The sequence below is a fragment of the Helianthus annuus genome, chromosome 15 (assembly GCF_002127325.2).
Source record: "Helianthus annuus cultivar XRQ/B chromosome 15, HanXRQr2.0-SUNRISE, whole genome shotgun sequence".
NCBI classification, from domain to species: domain Eukaryota; kingdom Viridiplantae; phylum Streptophyta; class Magnoliopsida; order Asterales; family Asteraceae; genus Helianthus; species Helianthus annuus.
Window position 1 is genome coordinate 162488591 of NC_035447.2, and position 18734 is coordinate 162507324.

Here is an 18734-nt window from a genome sequence, read left to right on the forward strand (position 1 = left end):
TACTTCCACGTTTACAACCTAGCAACTTCCCTCCATCTCATTCACTGTTTACAAGGCTTCTCACCATCATCTAGGAAGCAAGCAAACAAACAAACAACTATGTCAGGAGGAGGATGCGGTCTAACCTACGCCACTATCATCATCATCATCATCATACTAACATGCACCTTTAACACCGTTAACTCAAACCCTGACGACCATTTCATCGTTCAAGTTACCGACCATCCAAACAGCCACCTTCTGGGAAGTCCAACAGAGCACCGGTTCACGGCGTTTATTAAAGAGCACGGAAAACAATATTCTAGTAGAGAGGAGTACATGCACAGGCTGGGTGTGTTTTACAAGAATATTGTTAGAGCAGGTGAGCACCAGTTGCTGGATCCTACGGCGGTTCATGGTGTTACGGTGTTTTCGGATTTGTCCAAGGAAGAGTTTGAGAGGATGTATCTGGGTGTGAATGGTGGTGGTGGTGGTGGTGGGGTTGAGTTGAGTAACGGTGGCGTAGGGACTGCACCGCGGTTGAAAGTTGAGGGTTTGCCGGAGAATTTTGATTGGAGGGAGAAAGTGTTGGATCAGTTCTGTTTAAACATAATGGAAAACATGAATAATACCTGTTACAGCAGACATGCCAGCAGAGAATCCAGTCAGAGATGCAGCCATGGAGTTTGACATGATTGTCAGGATGATCTGGTTCCTCCTTAGGGTGTAAGATTATGATGGTGATGAAACCGAAGTAGGGTAATTTCGGTTAGGGGAGAGAGTCACGAATTCTTGATGTTAATGAGAGTTGTGATTGTGTAATGTGTGTAACCCTTAAACTCTCTAATAAGCCCCTTATTTATACACCCAAGAGGAAACCCAATTAGTTAATAAGGGTAATATGGTCCATCAACAATTACCAACTAATTATTAATAGGTTAATAAATATATTTTGATCTAATATAATATAAATGATTATATAGGCTACAAGATTAAATATTACATTTTATATATTTAATCTCACATTCTCCCACTTAGCCAAGTAATCATTTATCATGAGTATTAGGTAAGCCTGGCCAGGAGTTAACACTCATTTTAGCTTTAAACCAAGAACTATAGCAGAGAAATACAGCCGTTGAATCATCATTCGACTCAGGACCCCCATTAGTCATACTATAGCCTCAATTTAAAACCTAACAGTTACGATCAAAATATGTATAAGCCCTTTAGCGTCTGATTTGTATTTATATTTGTCTATATGTCATTACACCGGCAGAACATATGTTAGAGACATACAAAATCAAACTGAGGAAATTTTATTAATTAAAACATAAGCTAGTACAATATGCCATTAAACAAGGTCTTTAGTAAGTCCCATATTCGATACATGTTCTTCAAAAACTTTAGGTGGGAGACCTTTAGTCATCGGATCCGCTAGCATATCTTTAGTACTAATATACTCAATACAAAGATTATTTTCCTCAACACGTTCACGTACGAACAAGTACTTTGTATCGAGATATAAACCAGCTCCAGTCGAACTGTTACTGTTCGAGAAACTAACGGCAGCTGAGTTATCACAGTAAAGCTTCAATGGTCTAGAAATGGAATTAACGATTTTGAGTCCAGTGATCAGATTTCTAAGTAACATTCCATGACAGGTTGCGTTGTAAACAGCAATGTATTCTGCCATCATTGTGGAAGTTGTAGTTAACTGTTGTTTATGACTCTTCCATGAGATAGGTCCGCCTGCTAACATAAAGATGTAGCCCGAAGTGGATTTCTTGTCATCTTTGCATTTGGCAAAGTCAGAATCAGAATAACCTACCACTTCTAAGTGATCACTTCTTCTATAAGTCAGTTTATAGTCTTTCGTCCCTTGCAGATATCTGAGGACCTTCTTAGCTGCTTTCCAGTGATCTAGGCCAGGATTAGTCTGATAACGGCCTAGCATTCCAGCAATATAAGCGATATCTGGGCGAGTACAGACTTGAGCATACATCAGGCTCCCGACTACTGACGCGTAAGGTATCTGGCTCATTTGCTCCTTTTCAACCTCTGTTGTCGGACACTGGAATGAACCGAAAACATCTCCCTTAACTACTGGAGCGACGGAGGGTTTGCACTGTTGCATGTTGTAACGTGTAAGGACACGATCTATGTAAGTCTTTTGAGACAATCCTAAGATCCCTTTGTGTCTATCTCGGTGAATTTCGATGCCAATGACGTAAGAAGCATCTCCGAGATCCTTCATGTCGAAGTTATGCGAGAGTAACCGCTTCGACTCATGCAACATGTCTAAACTATTACTTGCCAATAGAATGTCATCTACGTAAAGGACAAGTATAGTAAAGTTACTCCCACTCATCTTGAGGTAGGTGCATTGATCCACTTGATTCTTCATAAAACCTTGCCTCTTCATGACTTCATCAAACTTGAGATACCATTGACGTGATGCTTGTTTTAACCCATAAATGGATTTCTTCAACTTACAGACTAGATGCTCCTGACCTTCAGGTTTAAAGCCTTCAGGTTGTTTCATGTAAACATCTTCGTCTAAGTCTCCGTTAAGGAAAGCAGTTTTGACGTCCATCTGATGCAGCTCTAAATCAAAATGAGCTACTAGGGCCATAACGATCCTTAATGAATCTTTACGAGAGACAGGTGAAAACGTCTCTTGATAATCAATTCCCTCTTTCTGAGTGTAGCCCTTTGCAACCAATCTCGCTTTGTAGCGTTCAACGTTCCCATTCGGATCTAGTTTTGTTTTGAACACCCATTTACAACCTACAGGTTTGACACCGTTGGGTAATTCTACCAAATCCCAAACGTCATTTTTCTTCATGGATTCAAGCTCATCAATCATTGCTTTGTTCCATTCAGAAGACTGATCACTGCTAATGGCTTCATTATAAGAGATAGGATCATTGAGCTTTCCAGCATCCATTTCAGTCAGGTAGGTAATATAATCATCCCAATTAGTAGGCCGTTTTTGCCTAGATGACCTCCTGGGCTGATTTTCGGGTTGAGCGTTGTCTTGGTTTTGAGCGTTTGATGTGCCTTCGTTATGAGGTATAATGGGTTCTGGTTGTGGAGTTGGAGTTTGTGCAGTGGCTTCAGGTGCAGTTGCATGTGGTACAAGAGGAGTAAACGGAGTAATGGTAAGCGACGAGTCTCTCCCCCCCGCGTCTTGTACTTCTTGCAATTCTTCGTAAGGGTTAGTACTGCTCCCACTGACCTTGAAATCCTCCAGGAACGCGGCACGCTTGGTTTCAACAATACGGGTGACATGGGAAGGACAATAGAAACGATAACCCTTTGAATGATCAGGATACCCGATAAAGAAGCAGGTAACTGTTTTAGGGTCAAGTTTCCTTAGGAAAGGATTATATAATTTTGCTTCAGCAATGCAGCCCCATACTTTCATATATTTAAGACTCGGTTTCCTTCCTGTCCAAAGTTCATAAGGAGTTTTAGGGACAGACTTAGAAGGAACTCTATTGAGTATATGAACAACTGCTTTTAATGCTTCAGTCCAGAGGAATAATGGTAAATTAGTGTTGGCTAACATACTGCGCACCATGTTCATAAGGGTACGATTTCTTCGTTCAGCGACACCATTCTGCTGAGGTGTACCAGGCATGGTGTATTGGTTCACAATCCCCTGGCCCTTACAAAACTCATAAAATGGACCAGGAGCTTGACCCACATCAGTATGTCTTCCATAATATTCACCGCCTCTGTCTGATCTCACAACTTTAATCTGACGATCTAATTGCTTTTCAACTTCAGCTTTATAATCTTTAAAAGTTGTAAGAGATTCAGACTTTTCCTTTATAAGATACAAGTACATGTAACGAGAATAATCATCAATGAAAGTGATAAATGAAGTATGTCCTGTGATGCCAGCGATTTGATAGGGACCACTGATGTCAGTGTGAATGAGTTCTAATAAATTAGAGCTCCTAGAGGCACCTTTCTTATTCGCTGATGTCATTTTGCCTTTAAGACATTTGACACATGTTCCAAAATCAGTGAAATCGAGAGGAGGTAAGACTTCATCCTTTACGAGACGATTTAATCGTTCTCTTGAGATGTGGCCTAAACGTTGATGCCACAACATAGATGAAGTCTCTAAGTCTCGAATTTGTTTCTTTTCCATCTTTGTGAGTGATTCATTAATATTATATGACAACAAAGATTTGGAAAAATTATCATCTAGTTCTAATCTATAGAGACCACCATCCAGAACGCCAGTACCATAAACAACGGAATCATAGAGAATAGAGAGTTTGCGATGACCATGAGAAACGACAAAACCGTCCATGTCTAACTTTGGTCCTGATACAAGGTTCCGAGTTACCTCAGGAACATATAAGGTATCATAAAGTTTAATACATAAACCAGTTTTCAAAAATAATTGTAATGTTCCTATGGCCTTCACTTCTAATTCCCGATCATCCCCAACTTTAAGTGTTCTTTGGTTTCTTCCCAGCTTCCGGATTGTAAGGAATCCCTGAAGTGAATTGGTTACATGAACCATAGAACCAGAATCAAACCACCAAGAATTAGCAGGAACATTTAAATTAAAGGACTCAAGTATCATGAAAAAATCGTTACCTTTCTTAGCCAGCCACTCCTTAAAGTCAGGGCATTCCTTTTGCTTATGTCCTGTTTTCTTACAGAACTTGCAATAGGGTTTGCCTAAGGAGTTCTTAGAGCTGGAAGGTGCACTTGTATTAGGATTTGGATTTGGCTTTTGAACCTTAGAAGCATCCTTTCTATGATAAGAGTTCTTCCTCTTCTTTGAGCTGGAAGTGGTGAAGTTAGCAACATCAGTAGTGCGATCCATCTTCATACGCTCTTCCTCCTGCACGCACATAGCGATCAGCTCACTCATCGTCCATTTGTCCTTCTGAGTGTTGTAATTGATCTTGAAAGCTTCATAGGATGAAGGAAGCGAAGTGATGATGAAGTGAACGAGAAAACCATCACTGATTTCCATCTCTAGGCCCTTCAGCTTATTGGCCATATCATGCATCATCATGATGTGTTCGCGAATGCCGCTCCTCCCATCATACTTAGTTGTCACCAGCTTGAGGATAAGAGTGCTAGCGTGTGCTTTTGATGTTCCCTTGAATTGATCCTCCACAGAAGCCAGATAGGTTTTAGCATTTTCAGAATCAGGAATGGCCCCTCTGATTGAGTTATGAATGGATTGCTTCATGAACATGAGAGACATGCGGTTACATCTAGTCCATTTATCATGGACTATCTGCTCAGCAGCAGTACTTGTAGCGGTAAGGTCCGCTGGCTTATTCTCTCTTAGAGCATAATCAAAGTCTAGCAATCCTAGAGTAAGCATGAGGGCATCCTTCCATTCAGCAAAGTTATCACCAGTCAAAGGTGGAATCCCGCAATTGGGTGCTGGTAGTGGAAATAAGATGAGCAAGTTATGATACAAAAGAAGAAATCCTAATGTGATCTAATGGGCATGTTATACTAAGGCAGGCATAAATAATGACCATTTTAATTATGAAGCTGTGATAATGTCTATTACTAACATCAAAATAATAGACTTAGTAAAAATTCTACTTAAACGAAGACAAATCAGCTTTGGCCAGAAGTGTAATCATTTAAGTATGTGTGCAAAGCAATCGTGACAAATCAGCTTTGGCCAGAAATGAGACAATCACTTTAGTTATGCACTTGTCAAGCATGCTAAACATAAATGAATTAAATCAGCTTTGGCCAGAATTAAGACATTTCAGGTTTGTAATGCATACTTAACATAGCCTTTTATAATACTTGAACAATAAATAGATGTATTAAATCAGCTTTGGCCAGAATTAATACATCAGAAGCTCATCCAAGTTAAGCTATTTTGGTTTTGTAAAAAGTTATCTGATTCTGATTAATGAATTAAGTATTGACAAAACCAAGTATTTAATAGCAAACCACCTGTTAGCGCGGATCGAACTCCGCGGTGAGTTCGCTGGGGGGTGCGGGGGACAGCGTGCCCCCGCCCGGGGTTCGGGGCGGGATCCCCGAAAAAATTTTTAGTTCACTTTTAAACAGCTTAAGTTTTGAGATTTCGAGTCATGGTCTCGAGTCGCAACCTTAGTCTCGAGTCGCAACCTTAGTCTCGAGTTGTGCTGTTATGGTTTCGAGTCGCAACCTTAGTCTCGACTAATCACGTTATGGTTGCGAGTCGCAACCTTAGTCTCGACTAATCACGTTATGGTTGCGAGTCGCAACCTCATGGTTTCGATCAATCACGTTATGGTTGCGAGTCGCAACCTCATGGTTGCGAGTAGCAACCTCATGGTTGCGAGTAGCAACCTCATGGTTGCGAGTAGCAACCTCATGGTTGCGATAAATCACGTTATGGTTGCGAGTCGCAACCTTATGGTTGCGAGTAGCAACCTCATGGTTGCGAGTAGCAACCTCATTAACAGCTGTTTTGTGATAATAACTGAAAACTCGAAATTTAAGGGATTGTGGGATAATGTTTCCTGTTTTAATGCTGATCTAAACTTATCAAAATATTTCGAAAATAATAATTGATATCTCTTTAACAGTTTTCGGAATTTTATTAGATAAAAATAAGATCAAAAACAGGAAAAACACCCACTAATCTAAATTATATTCCAAATCTTAGGGAATTTTCGAGTTTTCTTAGAACATTATGATGAACCCTAACAAAATAAGAACATAATCTGGAAATCCGAAACCTGATTTTAATGGTTTTGTAAGGGATTTCGTGATAATAAGATTAATCTTTATAATTTCGAGTCGGTTTATCAATTAACAGTTTCCGAAAACAGGGATTTCGGTCACAAACAACCCGAAAACAGTTTTTGATTTTAAGGCTTAAAAAACTTCCGTTTTCCAGATTTTGATCCAAGAATAATGGATACGAAAACAGAACTGGTTTATCAACATATGCTCTGATACCACATGTTGGATCAGTTCTGTTTAAACATAATGGAAAACATGAATAATACCTGTTACAGCAGACATGCCAGCAGAGAATCCAGTCAGAGATGCAGCCATGGAGTTTGACATGATTGTCAGGATGATCTGGTTCCTCCTTAGGGTGTAAGATTATGATGGTGATGAAACCGAAGTAGGGTAATTTCGGTTAGGGGAGAGAGTCACGAATTCTTGATGTTAATGAGAGTTGTGATTGTGTAATGTGTGTAACCCTTAAACTCTCTAATAAGCCCCTTATTTATACACCCAAGAGGAAACCCAATTAGTTAATAAGGGTAATATGGTCCATCAACAATTACCAACTAATTATTAATAGGTTAATAAATATATTTTGATCTAATATAATATAAATGATTATATAGGCTACAAGATTAAATATTACATTTTATATATTTAATCTCACAGAAAGGAGCTGTTACTGAGGTTAAGACGCAGGTGAATGTTTATTCGCTTCTACTTTTGTTTTTCTTTCTGGGTATTATTATTAGTTAGGTTAATTATGAACATAATTAAGATTTTAATGTGTGCGGGTTGGTGTTTGATGTTTTTTATGGTTTTTTTCTAACCATAGATTAGGTTGAGATGAATAAGATTGGGCTAAAATACTAATTGGGTTACACTAAATGAAGCAACCATGATTTGATAGTTATAACCAAAAACCGTATATCGAATTTGGATTCGACCAAACACCGAAAAGCATATATGTAATTGGGATAAGCTTTCGGATGTGTTAGGGTTACAAGATTTTAAAGTGTGTGGGTTGGTGTTTGATGTGTTTTTGGGGATTTTTTAACCGTAGATTAGGTTGAGGTGAATAAGATTGGGCTGAAATTCTAATTGGGTTACACTATATGAAGCAACCATGGTTTCATATTTGGTTTATTCGGTTCGATATGAATTAAGATATATACAAACCAAACGAAAAACTCGTGTTTGAGTTGACCAGACCAAACACCGAAAAGCATATATGTACTTGGTATCAGATTTAAAACAGTTTCGGTTTTGGTTACATTTTCATTATGAACACCTGGCTTATCACTGTAACGTTGAGTTTTTTTTTTTTTTTTTTTTTTGGTTTTTGTTTCTGGGCATTAGTTGCTAATATGCTCAAAATTAATTGATAACCAATGCAGGGTGCGTGTGGAGCATGCTGGGCATTCAGTACCACCGGGGTTCTCGAAGGTGCAAATTTTATCGCAACAGGGAAGCTCCGCAACTTGAGCGAGCAACAGCTCGTTGACTGTGATCACACGGTGATTTAAATTGACCTCATTCCCGTTACAGATTTCACTTTCAACCTGCACCAATGTTAGAATGCATATCTGATTCGATCTTTTTTTACTTATGCAGTGTGATCCATCAGAAAAGGATGCTTGTGACAAAGGGTGCTCCGGTGGACTTATGACGAATGCTTACAGTTACCTAATGAAAGCCGGAGGCATCCAATCAGAAGAATCCTATCCGTACACTGGAAAATCCGGTGAATGCAGATTCGACTCCCAGAAGATAGCCGTGAAGGTCGCCAACTTCACCAACATCCCTGCAGACGAGGATCAAATGGCTGCTTATTTGGTCAACCATGGCCCTCTTGCTGGTAAGCATGCATCAACATGACATTGTCAATTTAGATAGTGGTGTAAGACTCAAGCTCGTTTTACCTACGAGAGCACGCTCGGCTCACGAGTGGTTTTTCAAACCGAGTTCGGCTTGTTTATTATTAATTAGCTATTTTTTATTTATTTATATGGTTTCATATATATAACTTAGTTATATATTTTAATTAGTATATCAATATGCATTTGTAATATTAAATAAAAATATATATCACTAATATACTCATTTAGGCCCATGATCTAGGTCGAGGTCATTTAATTATTAAATGAGTAATTTATTGTTAGGTTTGGGCTGAGCTCGTTTAAACTTGGCTCAAGTCAAGCTTTTTAGCGAGTCAAGCTCGAGTAGTTAGCCCTACCGACATACGTGATAATATTTTTGAACCAACATATGATCTAATTTGTTGCAGTCGGATTGAACTCGGTGTTCATGCAAACCTACATTGGAGGGGTGTCATGTCCGTTGATTTGTTCCAAGAAACTAGTAAACCATGGTGTGTTGATTGTGGGGTATGGTGCGAAAGGGTATTCAATTCTAAGGTTTGGTAATAAGCCTTATTGGATCATCAAGAATTCATGGGGAAAACGTTGGGGAGAACATGGGTACTACAAGCTTTGTAGAGGGTCAGGCATGTGCGGCATGAACACCATGGTTTCTGGTGTGGTAACTCAGTCATAAATAGTATAATGTTGCAGGTAGGTGTTAGCTTGGTAGTTGATGCTTGTGTTGCTTAAAGTTTGACATTTCATAGGCGGTGGTAATATATAGGCGTACGTCCCTTTTAGTTATCCTAAGATTATATTATGTTGCTTTCTGTGATGTTTTAAACAAAAAAGGTTTTTATTAAAGGCATGTACAACCATGGGTGCATAAAAACAACTATTAGATAGAAACAACCTCGTTTAAGACGCGTGATTATAGCCATGATAACGGAAAGTCTTGTAAATGAAATGAGACAACCATTTTGATCCCACGAAGCACAAAACTGCAGCAATGACAAGTGTATTCCTTGCGGCCATTGATATCATCGCCTGTTTGGTAGCACCGACGATAGCAACTAAAGCAAACGAAAACACTTGAAGTGATACTGCAAGAGCATTAAGACCTTTGTATGCAGCATTGCAGCTGCTGCAGTTCACCACATGGCTCCAGTACCTACATAAACAAATCAATAAAAAATATAAATTAATAATTTCGGTATGGAAGCAACTGTTCCATATATATATATATATAATATATTAATTCTGTGCATGTAACCTGTCCATAAGTTGTTCTCTAGGAGGGGTGGGTGGAAGAGATCCAGTAAACTTGTTTCCCCAATCGATTTGTCCTCCGGCGTATATCTTTAGCCACTTTCTAAACGCGACCACATTAGCATCCGATTTAGTTGGCACGAAACAGAGTTTTTGCCAATTAGAAGGACCGGCTTCCATTATTTTCTTCTCCTACAAGTTGCATCATAATCTTTCAACAACTTATTGGATCACAAGGACCGTGTGTTGCATCATAATCTTTCAACAACTTATTGGATCACAAGGACCGTGTGATGGTCGTTTGGGGGGGGGGTACCTCAACATGAAGAAGATACAAATCTGAATCAATAACCAAATTCTGCACAGTATGGAACATCCATCTGGGAAGAAGTCGATCCATCCAAATATTATAGTTTCTTGGGGAAATCATCATCACTCTGCTATTACCAGGACTCACTGGCATACAGATAAAGATCAAAAGCGTCCGTCTGGCTGGTTTTTGTGCTACTTTCCCCTGAATCAGTCAAATTTAAGATGTAAAAAGCGCGCGTCTAGGTGGTTTGTGTGCTAATTTCCAATGAATATATAACACTAAAGAAGTGAAGTTACAACAAGATAAAGATCAGGATGCATACTACCAAAGTTGAAGGTATACCTTCGTGTTGTTATCTGAACTTCCAGCACTTGTTGTGATACCACTACCGTAATAACCATAATAGAGACAAGGAGCAACAAATTGCGATCGGCCATACGGCTGGATTGCAGTAAAACCATTTTTGTCTATTTGTTGCACATCTAGATCAAGAGGTCTACCCCCTTCCCGATCAACCTTAACATTGAAGTAAACTTATGTTAGGCGGATGATCATCAAGATTATGTGAAAATTGAGAACACAAGACATATTTGCGTAAGTACTCATCTAGGCGGTGGTGTCCTTAATATCCCATAATGTGCATATGGAACATGAGCAGGGTCCATTAGATTTTCAATCAGGACTTCGTATCTGAAAATGGCATCATCTTCATCAGCAGAACACAAATGAGGATTTAGTTGTTTCAGTGTTTAGTTATGTTTATAAGGCTAAAACCCATGTTCATTGTTGCGCATCGATGCGAATAAAGTGAAGTTTAGGATGTTCAAAAACTTGGCTCATTTGTAAATGAGATGAGCTCGCTCCTTTTAGTTAAAGCCCAAATTTTATTATATAAAATTTATAACCAAAAAGTTTAGCCCGGATTTATGAATCATAACCCAAAACTACAGCCTAAACTATGTGCAAGTTATAAACTTAATTATTTATTATAAACATATATCAATAGGTAGAGGATCCTGTAAAAAGTGCTCAAAGTGTGAGAAGTGTGAGAAGTGTATTATAACACTATATATAATACTATATAACACCCTATAAACACAGTATAACAATATGTAACACCATATAATACCATATAACACTTTGTAACACTATATATCATTATATAACAAATATAACACTATAGGTTGTCTGATAGGATGCCTATGATAGATGTATAGTGTTATATTTGTTATATAATGATATATAGTGTTATATGGTATTATATGGTGTTACATATTGTTATACGGTGTTTATAGGGTGTTATATAGTATTATATATAGTGTTATAATACACTTCTCACACTTCTCACACTTTAGGCCCTTTTTACACTATCCTTACCCTATATCAATAAGCGTTAACAATATTTAAAAAAAATAAATTTTCTATAAAATAAATGAGTTAGGCTCGAGCTCGACAACTAAGCTCATTAACATAAAGGAGCGGAGCCGAGCCAAGCCATTTAACTTGGATTTCAGTTTCAATCCTGATACCGAGCCCAAGCAGGGTCTGCTCGGCTCTTTACAGCCCTAAGTGACGCTTGCGTACCCATATGCTATATCTCTTTGAAATATTTTGTAGGTAAACGAAGGATCATCAAGTTCAGGGATGTATGGAGGTTTCTTCTTTGTGATGATATCTTTGTATTGAGGATCAGTGCTCGGCCAAAACCAAACAATTCCATTTTGAACAACGCTTGGATAAACAGCTACACATGCTCTTTGGAACGTATGAACCTGCACACAGTTTATTACTAACCGTATAATCATGTTGCAACAGGTGGAAAGAAAGGGAAATTTATCAAAATTGACATATTTGACTTGTTAAACTTAACAAAATAAATATTGACTTTTTTTACTTTCCATTTATAAACATCGACCAAATAAACCAACACCTGGAACGAATAGGCACCAAGGTTTATTGGTCCTTTTTCAAATTTGTGCCGCGGGTGCCCGTTCGTGCCAGGTGTCATGATCTCTATTGTTTATTTGTGCCCAGTGTTGGATTTATTTACCGGAGGTCCATCCGGGGACGCTTGAGGAATCAACTTGCATTCACCAGAGCCACTAAAACACCAACCATGATACACACACTGCAACCTACCCCACTGATCAATCCTCCCTTGTGAAAGTGGAGCCAATCTATGAGGACACATGTCATCAAAAACCTTCCATGCACTCTCATTCTTATCCCACCACACCACAACATCCACACCCAACACTCTCTTCCCATGTGGGGCCCTCTTGTCCAGATCACACACAGGCATGATGGCATACCAGCGGGAAAACCAGTCAAACTTCTCATCTTGCTCAACGGTTTCGGTTGTTGAAACAGTTGCCGTGAATTTAGGTTTGGTGAATTGGATTAGAGAGGGTGAAAGTGAAAGTGAGTTGGGTTTTCTATAAGAATATGGGAAGGTGAAAATGGGGTTAGAAAATTGGGTTGTGGTTATTGAAGGTGAAGATGACACAGTGAAAGAAGCACTGCCACTGAGTGCTTTCATGCTGGATGTCGTGGATAATGGGATTGTGGTTACAGTTGAGTGTAGTTAAATACTTGAATGGAGCTTTTAATTAGATAAGTGGCATTTTCACAAATACTTATGAGATTATTTTTTATATGATTAAAACAAATAAAAATAAGATATATTAAGATGAGTAATATGAAAAATTAAAATGAATTAAAGTTAATCTTGATAACTATTAATCTATTGTTATAAGTTTAGTAAAGAACTTAAGATTTTTTTTCATGAGGAAATTAATGGGCTTAACCAAACTTTTAAGGGGTTACGAAATGCCATGTATCTAAAGCATAAGCTACAAAGCGTTTTTATATATATATATATATATCTATATATATATATGGTGAGATTAGATAAAAGTTCTTTTTCTTAGGCCACACGGGGTGGTCCGTTATACCACCCCACCACGCGTTGAACCATCACGCTACACCGCCGCCTACCACCCCACCACGCGTGGTAAATAAAAGGCGTTGAACCGAGCACGCGTTGAAGTTTTGAAAATTTGGACCGTTTGTTTAATTTTTGACCGTTTTAAAACGGTAACAAGCATTAAAAAAAATAAAAAAAAAACCTTAACCATTTTATCTATTTATATATCTCCATTTTAACCATTTTACACACACCAATCTACATATTTTAAACCAATTTAAACCCATTTCACACAATTTTTATATCTTTCTCAAATGGAATTCCCTACGGATTCGACGTTTCCGATGTCTAGCGATAGCGATACCGAGTCGTCTTCTGACAACGAGACGCTAAAATATTTTGTGTCGGTGTATAACGAGCTTGATGCCGAGTCGTCCCGCCCAAAGAAGAAGATGGTCGACCGTGATCGTATACGTGCTGTTGGTGCACTACATCTGCTGATTACGTCTTGTATCGAGTCAATGTCTTAGAACGTTAGATCTGGGCTTGAAATACGAGAAATAGTCAAAATGTATAGGTTTTAGGTTAGTGGATCGCTCATTAGGCCCATTAGGGTTTGGACCGCTCGAGTGGACATGTTTGGACCACTCGAACGGCAAAGCAGTTTCTGGGCCGCTGATATGACATGGTTGGACCGCTTTTGTGTCATCATGTTGGATCGCTTATTGGAACAGTCCAATAAGCGGTTCCAGAAGCCCAATTGGCGGTTCCAGATGTCTATAAATAGTTCGATGAGCGATCTCAATTGTAACGTGGAGTAGAAATTGTACCGAGGTTCTGCCGGTGCGAGATTTGAGCTGTAAACATTTGAATTCAATAAACAAGTAGTTAAAAGTGATTTGCTTGCTGTTTCTACCTTAGTTTCTTGTTATTCCGCACCTGAAACCAAGGAGAAAGCCTCTGAACGACTCGTTCGGGTCAGCACACGATCCTACAATTGGTATCAGAGCACAGGAGGAGGTTCTCTACAGAAATCAGCCGGTTTTTGTCACTTTTTCTTACTTCTACATCTTCTTTTTCTGATTCGGGAAGATTTCACAGTCGGAATTCGTTCAAAATCTCAGGGATTGTGCAAAATAGTACCGTGACAAATCCTGGAAAGTTTCGGATTAAAATTTAAAGTTTAACTGGGTGAAATGTGAATTTGATTATGGACCGCTCGATCGGACTATTCTGAAATCGCTTATCCGGACCAAATCAAGGATCGCTCTTCTGGTCGGATCGCTTATTTGACGTATTTGGATCGCTTATTCGGACCACTTGAACCGCTTATTAGACTTTGTTCTGGATCGCTTTTTGGATCAATCCTGAACCGCTTATTTGTACGTATTCAGGGTCGCTTATTTGGTCGATTGCATCGCTCATCCGGACAACTTCTCGAATCGCTCATCTGGACGAACTTGTTTCGCTTATTCGTCACAGTGTTTGAAAACGTGTTATCGAATCATGGATTTAAATCTGGTTAATAGGACTCAAGAAACACTTGATAGAATAATAATATTAAAGAATGATTTTGATTCATTTTCAGGTTTTCCAGGAGAAAGTACAAGAAGTGTCATTGAGAGATACAAACATCTTGTTCGTTCAATGTCTGATTTGAATCTTACAAAAGAACCAAAGGAGTGGGTTGAAAAATTTATCAGTGCGTTACCGAAAGAAGAATGGGAAGATTATGTCCCGAACTTGAAAAGTTCTAGAGAATTTTCTCAACTGACAATTACTCCACTCATTAAAAGAATTGAAGAACAGATGGAGATCAAAGATAAGAAAAAGAAAGAAAAAGCAGTAAAAGTCAAAGAATCTGGGAAGAATGAATCGTCAAGATCTGCTTCAGTATGTTCAAATTGTCACAACTTCAAGACAGTCAATGACAAACTTGTGAAGGATGCAGAAAGTTTGACATCTGAAGTCAAAAAGTTGAAACACGAGAAGCATACTGCTGAAAAACAGATTCTTATAGTTCAGAGTATTTGTGAGAAGCTGAAAGCCGAAAATGTTAAACTGTTGGATAGTGTGAACAGTTTGACATTAGAGAACAAAGGTTTAAAAGAAAATGAAAAGGTTTTTGAAAACAAACAGAAATCATCTGAAAATGAAGATTTCTGGATAAAATTGGAAAACAAAAACCTAAAAGCGAATGAATCAAAATTTCAGGAACAGATAAAAGTTTTGATGAATGAAAAATCTGTTCTTGAAAATTTGAAGACTGAGAATGAGAAAACTATCAAGTCTCATTTTGGGAGAATATCTCAGCTTGAAAGTGAAGCTGAGAATTCGAGGAACAAAATTGATGAACTTGAGAAGAAATTGAAAGGTTTTGTGACTAAATCTGACAGTTTGAGTTTTCCCTGTCCAAAACCAATCAATTCTATACCGATAAGTGAAAAAGTTGAAGATTGTGATGAGAAAACTGATGATGAAAATGAGGAATTTTATTCAGCAGATGAATCTGAGACAAAATCTGATGCTGAAATTAAGAAAAAGGAGAAATTTTTGAAATTAAAAGAAAAATTTCAGAAAACTGTTTTACACTCGACTGAAAAGGGAGAATGCTCTAAGCAGAAACCTGTGAAGAAGATTGTAAAACAGAAACAAAAGATTAAAAATGAAGAAAAAATCTCATCAGTTCAATCATCCAATCACAATAAAAAATCAATGGATTTAAAAATTAAAAATTCAAAAATTGATGGGTGCAGGAAAGATCATAGTGCTTCAAAGTCAAATTCAGCAAAGGTGAGGAAGGAATATCACCAAGCCAAACAATGCTTTGATCTGAGCATTTGGACTAAAAATGGTGATAGGTACGATAACAGAATGTGTTATAGTTGTGGATATCATGGACACATTGCTGTTAACTGCCGATATTGGAGATATGAGACCAGGAGGTGCTATAACTGCAACATCAAAGGTCATATTGCCCGAGATTGCCCGAGAAGATCAATGGGAAGATCAAGGGTTAGGTCTCAGAAAGTGGCAGGAATTCCAGTCAAGGTCAAGCCCGAAGAACTAAAAGTTCGAGAACCAAAAGTTCAACAACCGAAAGTTCTAGAGATGAAAGTTAAACTTTCACAGGGGCAGAAAGACCGACTGAGGAAGAAGAGAAAGAAAGCGAGAGAATATCTCGAGAAGATTTTGTCCTCAGGTTCACCAAACAAAAAGATTGAAAGTTCTGATGAATCGACTCCCTCAGCCGCAAAAACAAGCAAGACGAATTCATCAGATACAAATCTGAGGACATAACAGAGAGGGAAGAAGAAGGAAAAGGTCGGCGATGAATCTGACAGGTCAAAGTCGGACAAGCCACCTTCAGGCAATGATTCTGGTATGGTAACACCAGAGGAGCCATTGGTTGAGGTAAAAGTTGAGAATTCTAGTTTAGCAATGGATGATGCAAATTTTCCACCATTGTTGAGCAAGAATTCAAAATCACCCAAGGTCAGTCAGGCTTGGGAGAAATTGTTTAAATAGAAAAACCTGACTTGCCGGAGATCCCAAGATGGTATCGTGGATCATGAATCGGCACATTTCTTGAGAAATTTCACGTTGGTGATTTTTCGATTTACATGTGGTAAATCAGGGACATTAATTTGTACTTGATTTTCTACTGATGGTTTATGATCAAACTGAAAATGTTAAATCTTTAAAAGGTTTGAAGAAAACAAAATGAAGAGATAACCCCGAACCTACAAATGGTTGGTAAACAAACTAATTTTTCCGGAAAAACCATTTTGATTGAAACAAACTTAAGTGTTTTGAAATCATTATGGGAAAATAGTTTGTTGTGAGGGGGAGTTCTAATTGTTTTTGCACGAGAATGGTGAATTGAGGTAATTCACATAATGTTGTCAAGTTTCTTGTATAGTTTGTTTTCAATTTTTCTTCAGAAAATCAAAATTGAAATATATTTTGATTTTAGGGGGGGTATTAAAATTTTAAAAAAAATTGAAAAATGAAAATGAGTTTTGTTGCAAAAAGAGGAGATGATAGTACATCGGTGGACTATCACAGCATGCTAGAGATTTGTAAAGACAAAATTGTTTTTAAACAAGTCTTACTAATGATGTGTCAGTAGGCTTCACACAGTTAGTAAATTGTATTCGAGATATAAACATAAAATCAAAACTTACTTATTTTGTGGGGAACACTACTTGGATATATAGGTAACCCCTGAAATCTCGTTTGAAAGGTTTCTTATTCTGGAATACTAGGTTCTTGTACTCAATTGATGTCTGGGGTATTATTCCGGGACTTCTGCTGAACGGTAGTTCTGACCTAGTCCCTGGCTAATACTTTCTTCATATGCTTGAAACATAGCATAAAGCCCTCAGCTGATTAGACAATAAAATTGATGATCAGTTGTTGTAGCTGAAAAGATCCTCTAAAGGGGACCCACTGCTAAGTCGAAGCTGATATCTCTCTGCTGAACGGAAGTTCTGACCTGAGATCCCTCAGTTCTCGCATTTTCCCCTAATTTATATACAGATATCATTTGTAGTTATACTTACCTGTAGATCAGAATATTGGGATCTAGATACGGGAGTATATTCAAGAGGTGGGACACTCAAATAAGTCTAAGTTCTAAAACATTAAATACGTATCTTGAATCAATTGAAAATTTGTGTAGAGGTTTAAGTGGACAACAATACTGACAATCAGAAGTAAATTTGTTTTTAACATTTGCTGATTAATCAAGATCAACGGTGTTGGTGATATGTCTCAAAAAACCGATATGATCCTCTTGCACAATCTCTCAAAAATAGTGTTCATTTTTGTATTTCATTAAATTCAAAAATCCAAAAATATTGTATTTTTGTTTGATATTTGAAAATTTCAAAAAGATTTTTGACAACAGAGTGTGAAGAACTGATTTTCGACATTTCAAGTGTAAAACATGTTGAACTTGTGGTTTGGGAGAGAGTGTTAAATTGTGAAGATTTGAAATGCAAATTTGGTTCATTAACTTGATGAATAAGTTGAATGGTAACTTACAATTTGATCTTCATAGTTTTTCTTATACGATTAGTTAATTCATTAGATTGAATTACAAATTGTATTGGTTTGTGATAGTATATTTGAGTATTGCAGGTTTCTGATCCTGTCGCTACGGAAAGCCAGGAGACATATCAGAACCAGAGGAGAGCTTAAACAGAGAAAGCCAGGAGTTGATTTCAATGGTGATAACGATTTCCAGACAGAGATCTCAGCATTATGTTAGGGGGAGTCTGATGAACGTTAGAGCCAGAGAATGATCCAGGCATATTATTCCAGGAAGGAATTCCTGAAGAAGATATTATTCCAGGCTGAGTTCCTGAAGAATGACAAAGAGAGAGTGAAGCCCGAAGACTGACCAAGACTGAAGAATTGAAGACAGCATTGTTGTGACTCGATAGTCGACTCCATCAACATCTGAGGGGGAGTCTGTTGGTGCACTACATCTGCTGATTACGTCTTGTATCGAGTCAATGTCTTAGAACGTTAGATCTGGGCTTGAAATACGAGAAATAGTCAAAATGTATAGGTTTTAGGTTAGTGGATCGCTCATTAGGCCCATTAGGGTTTGGACCGCTCGAGTGGACATGTTTGGACCACTCGA

The 18734-nt window shown here is 38.0% G+C and overlaps 2 protein-coding genes across 2 annotated transcripts; one reads left to right on the forward strand and one right to left on the reverse strand.

The window, feature by feature from the left end:
- The first annotated feature begins 34 nt into the window (after positions 1–34).
- On the forward strand, positions 35–9377 carry LOC110865540 (probable cysteine protease RD19D). Its single transcript, XM_022114816.2, has 5 exons — positions 35–564; positions 7384–7410; positions 8109–8228; positions 8326–8569; positions 8999–9377. Exons 1-5 carry the CDS (start codon positions 100–102, stop codon positions 9265–9267), a joined length of 1125 nt encoding a protein of 374 aa, XP_021970508.1. The 5' UTR covers positions 35–99; the 3' UTR covers positions 9268–9377.
- Positions 9378–9410: 33 nt separating this feature from the next.
- LOC110865539 (protochlorophyllide-dependent translocon component 52, chloroplastic) lies at positions 9411–12724 on the reverse strand. Its single transcript, XM_022114815.2, has 7 exons — positions 12206–12724; positions 11740–11927; positions 10762–10845; positions 10498–10678; positions 10159–10356; positions 9847–10034; positions 9411–9744 (listed from the first exon to the last, which is right to left on the reverse strand). Exons 1-7 carry the CDS (start codon positions 12692–12694, stop codon positions 9492–9494), a joined length of 1581 nt encoding a protein of 526 aa, XP_021970507.1. The 5' UTR covers positions 12695–12724; the 3' UTR covers positions 9411–9491.
- Between the last annotated feature and the right edge of the window lie 6010 nt (positions 12725–18734).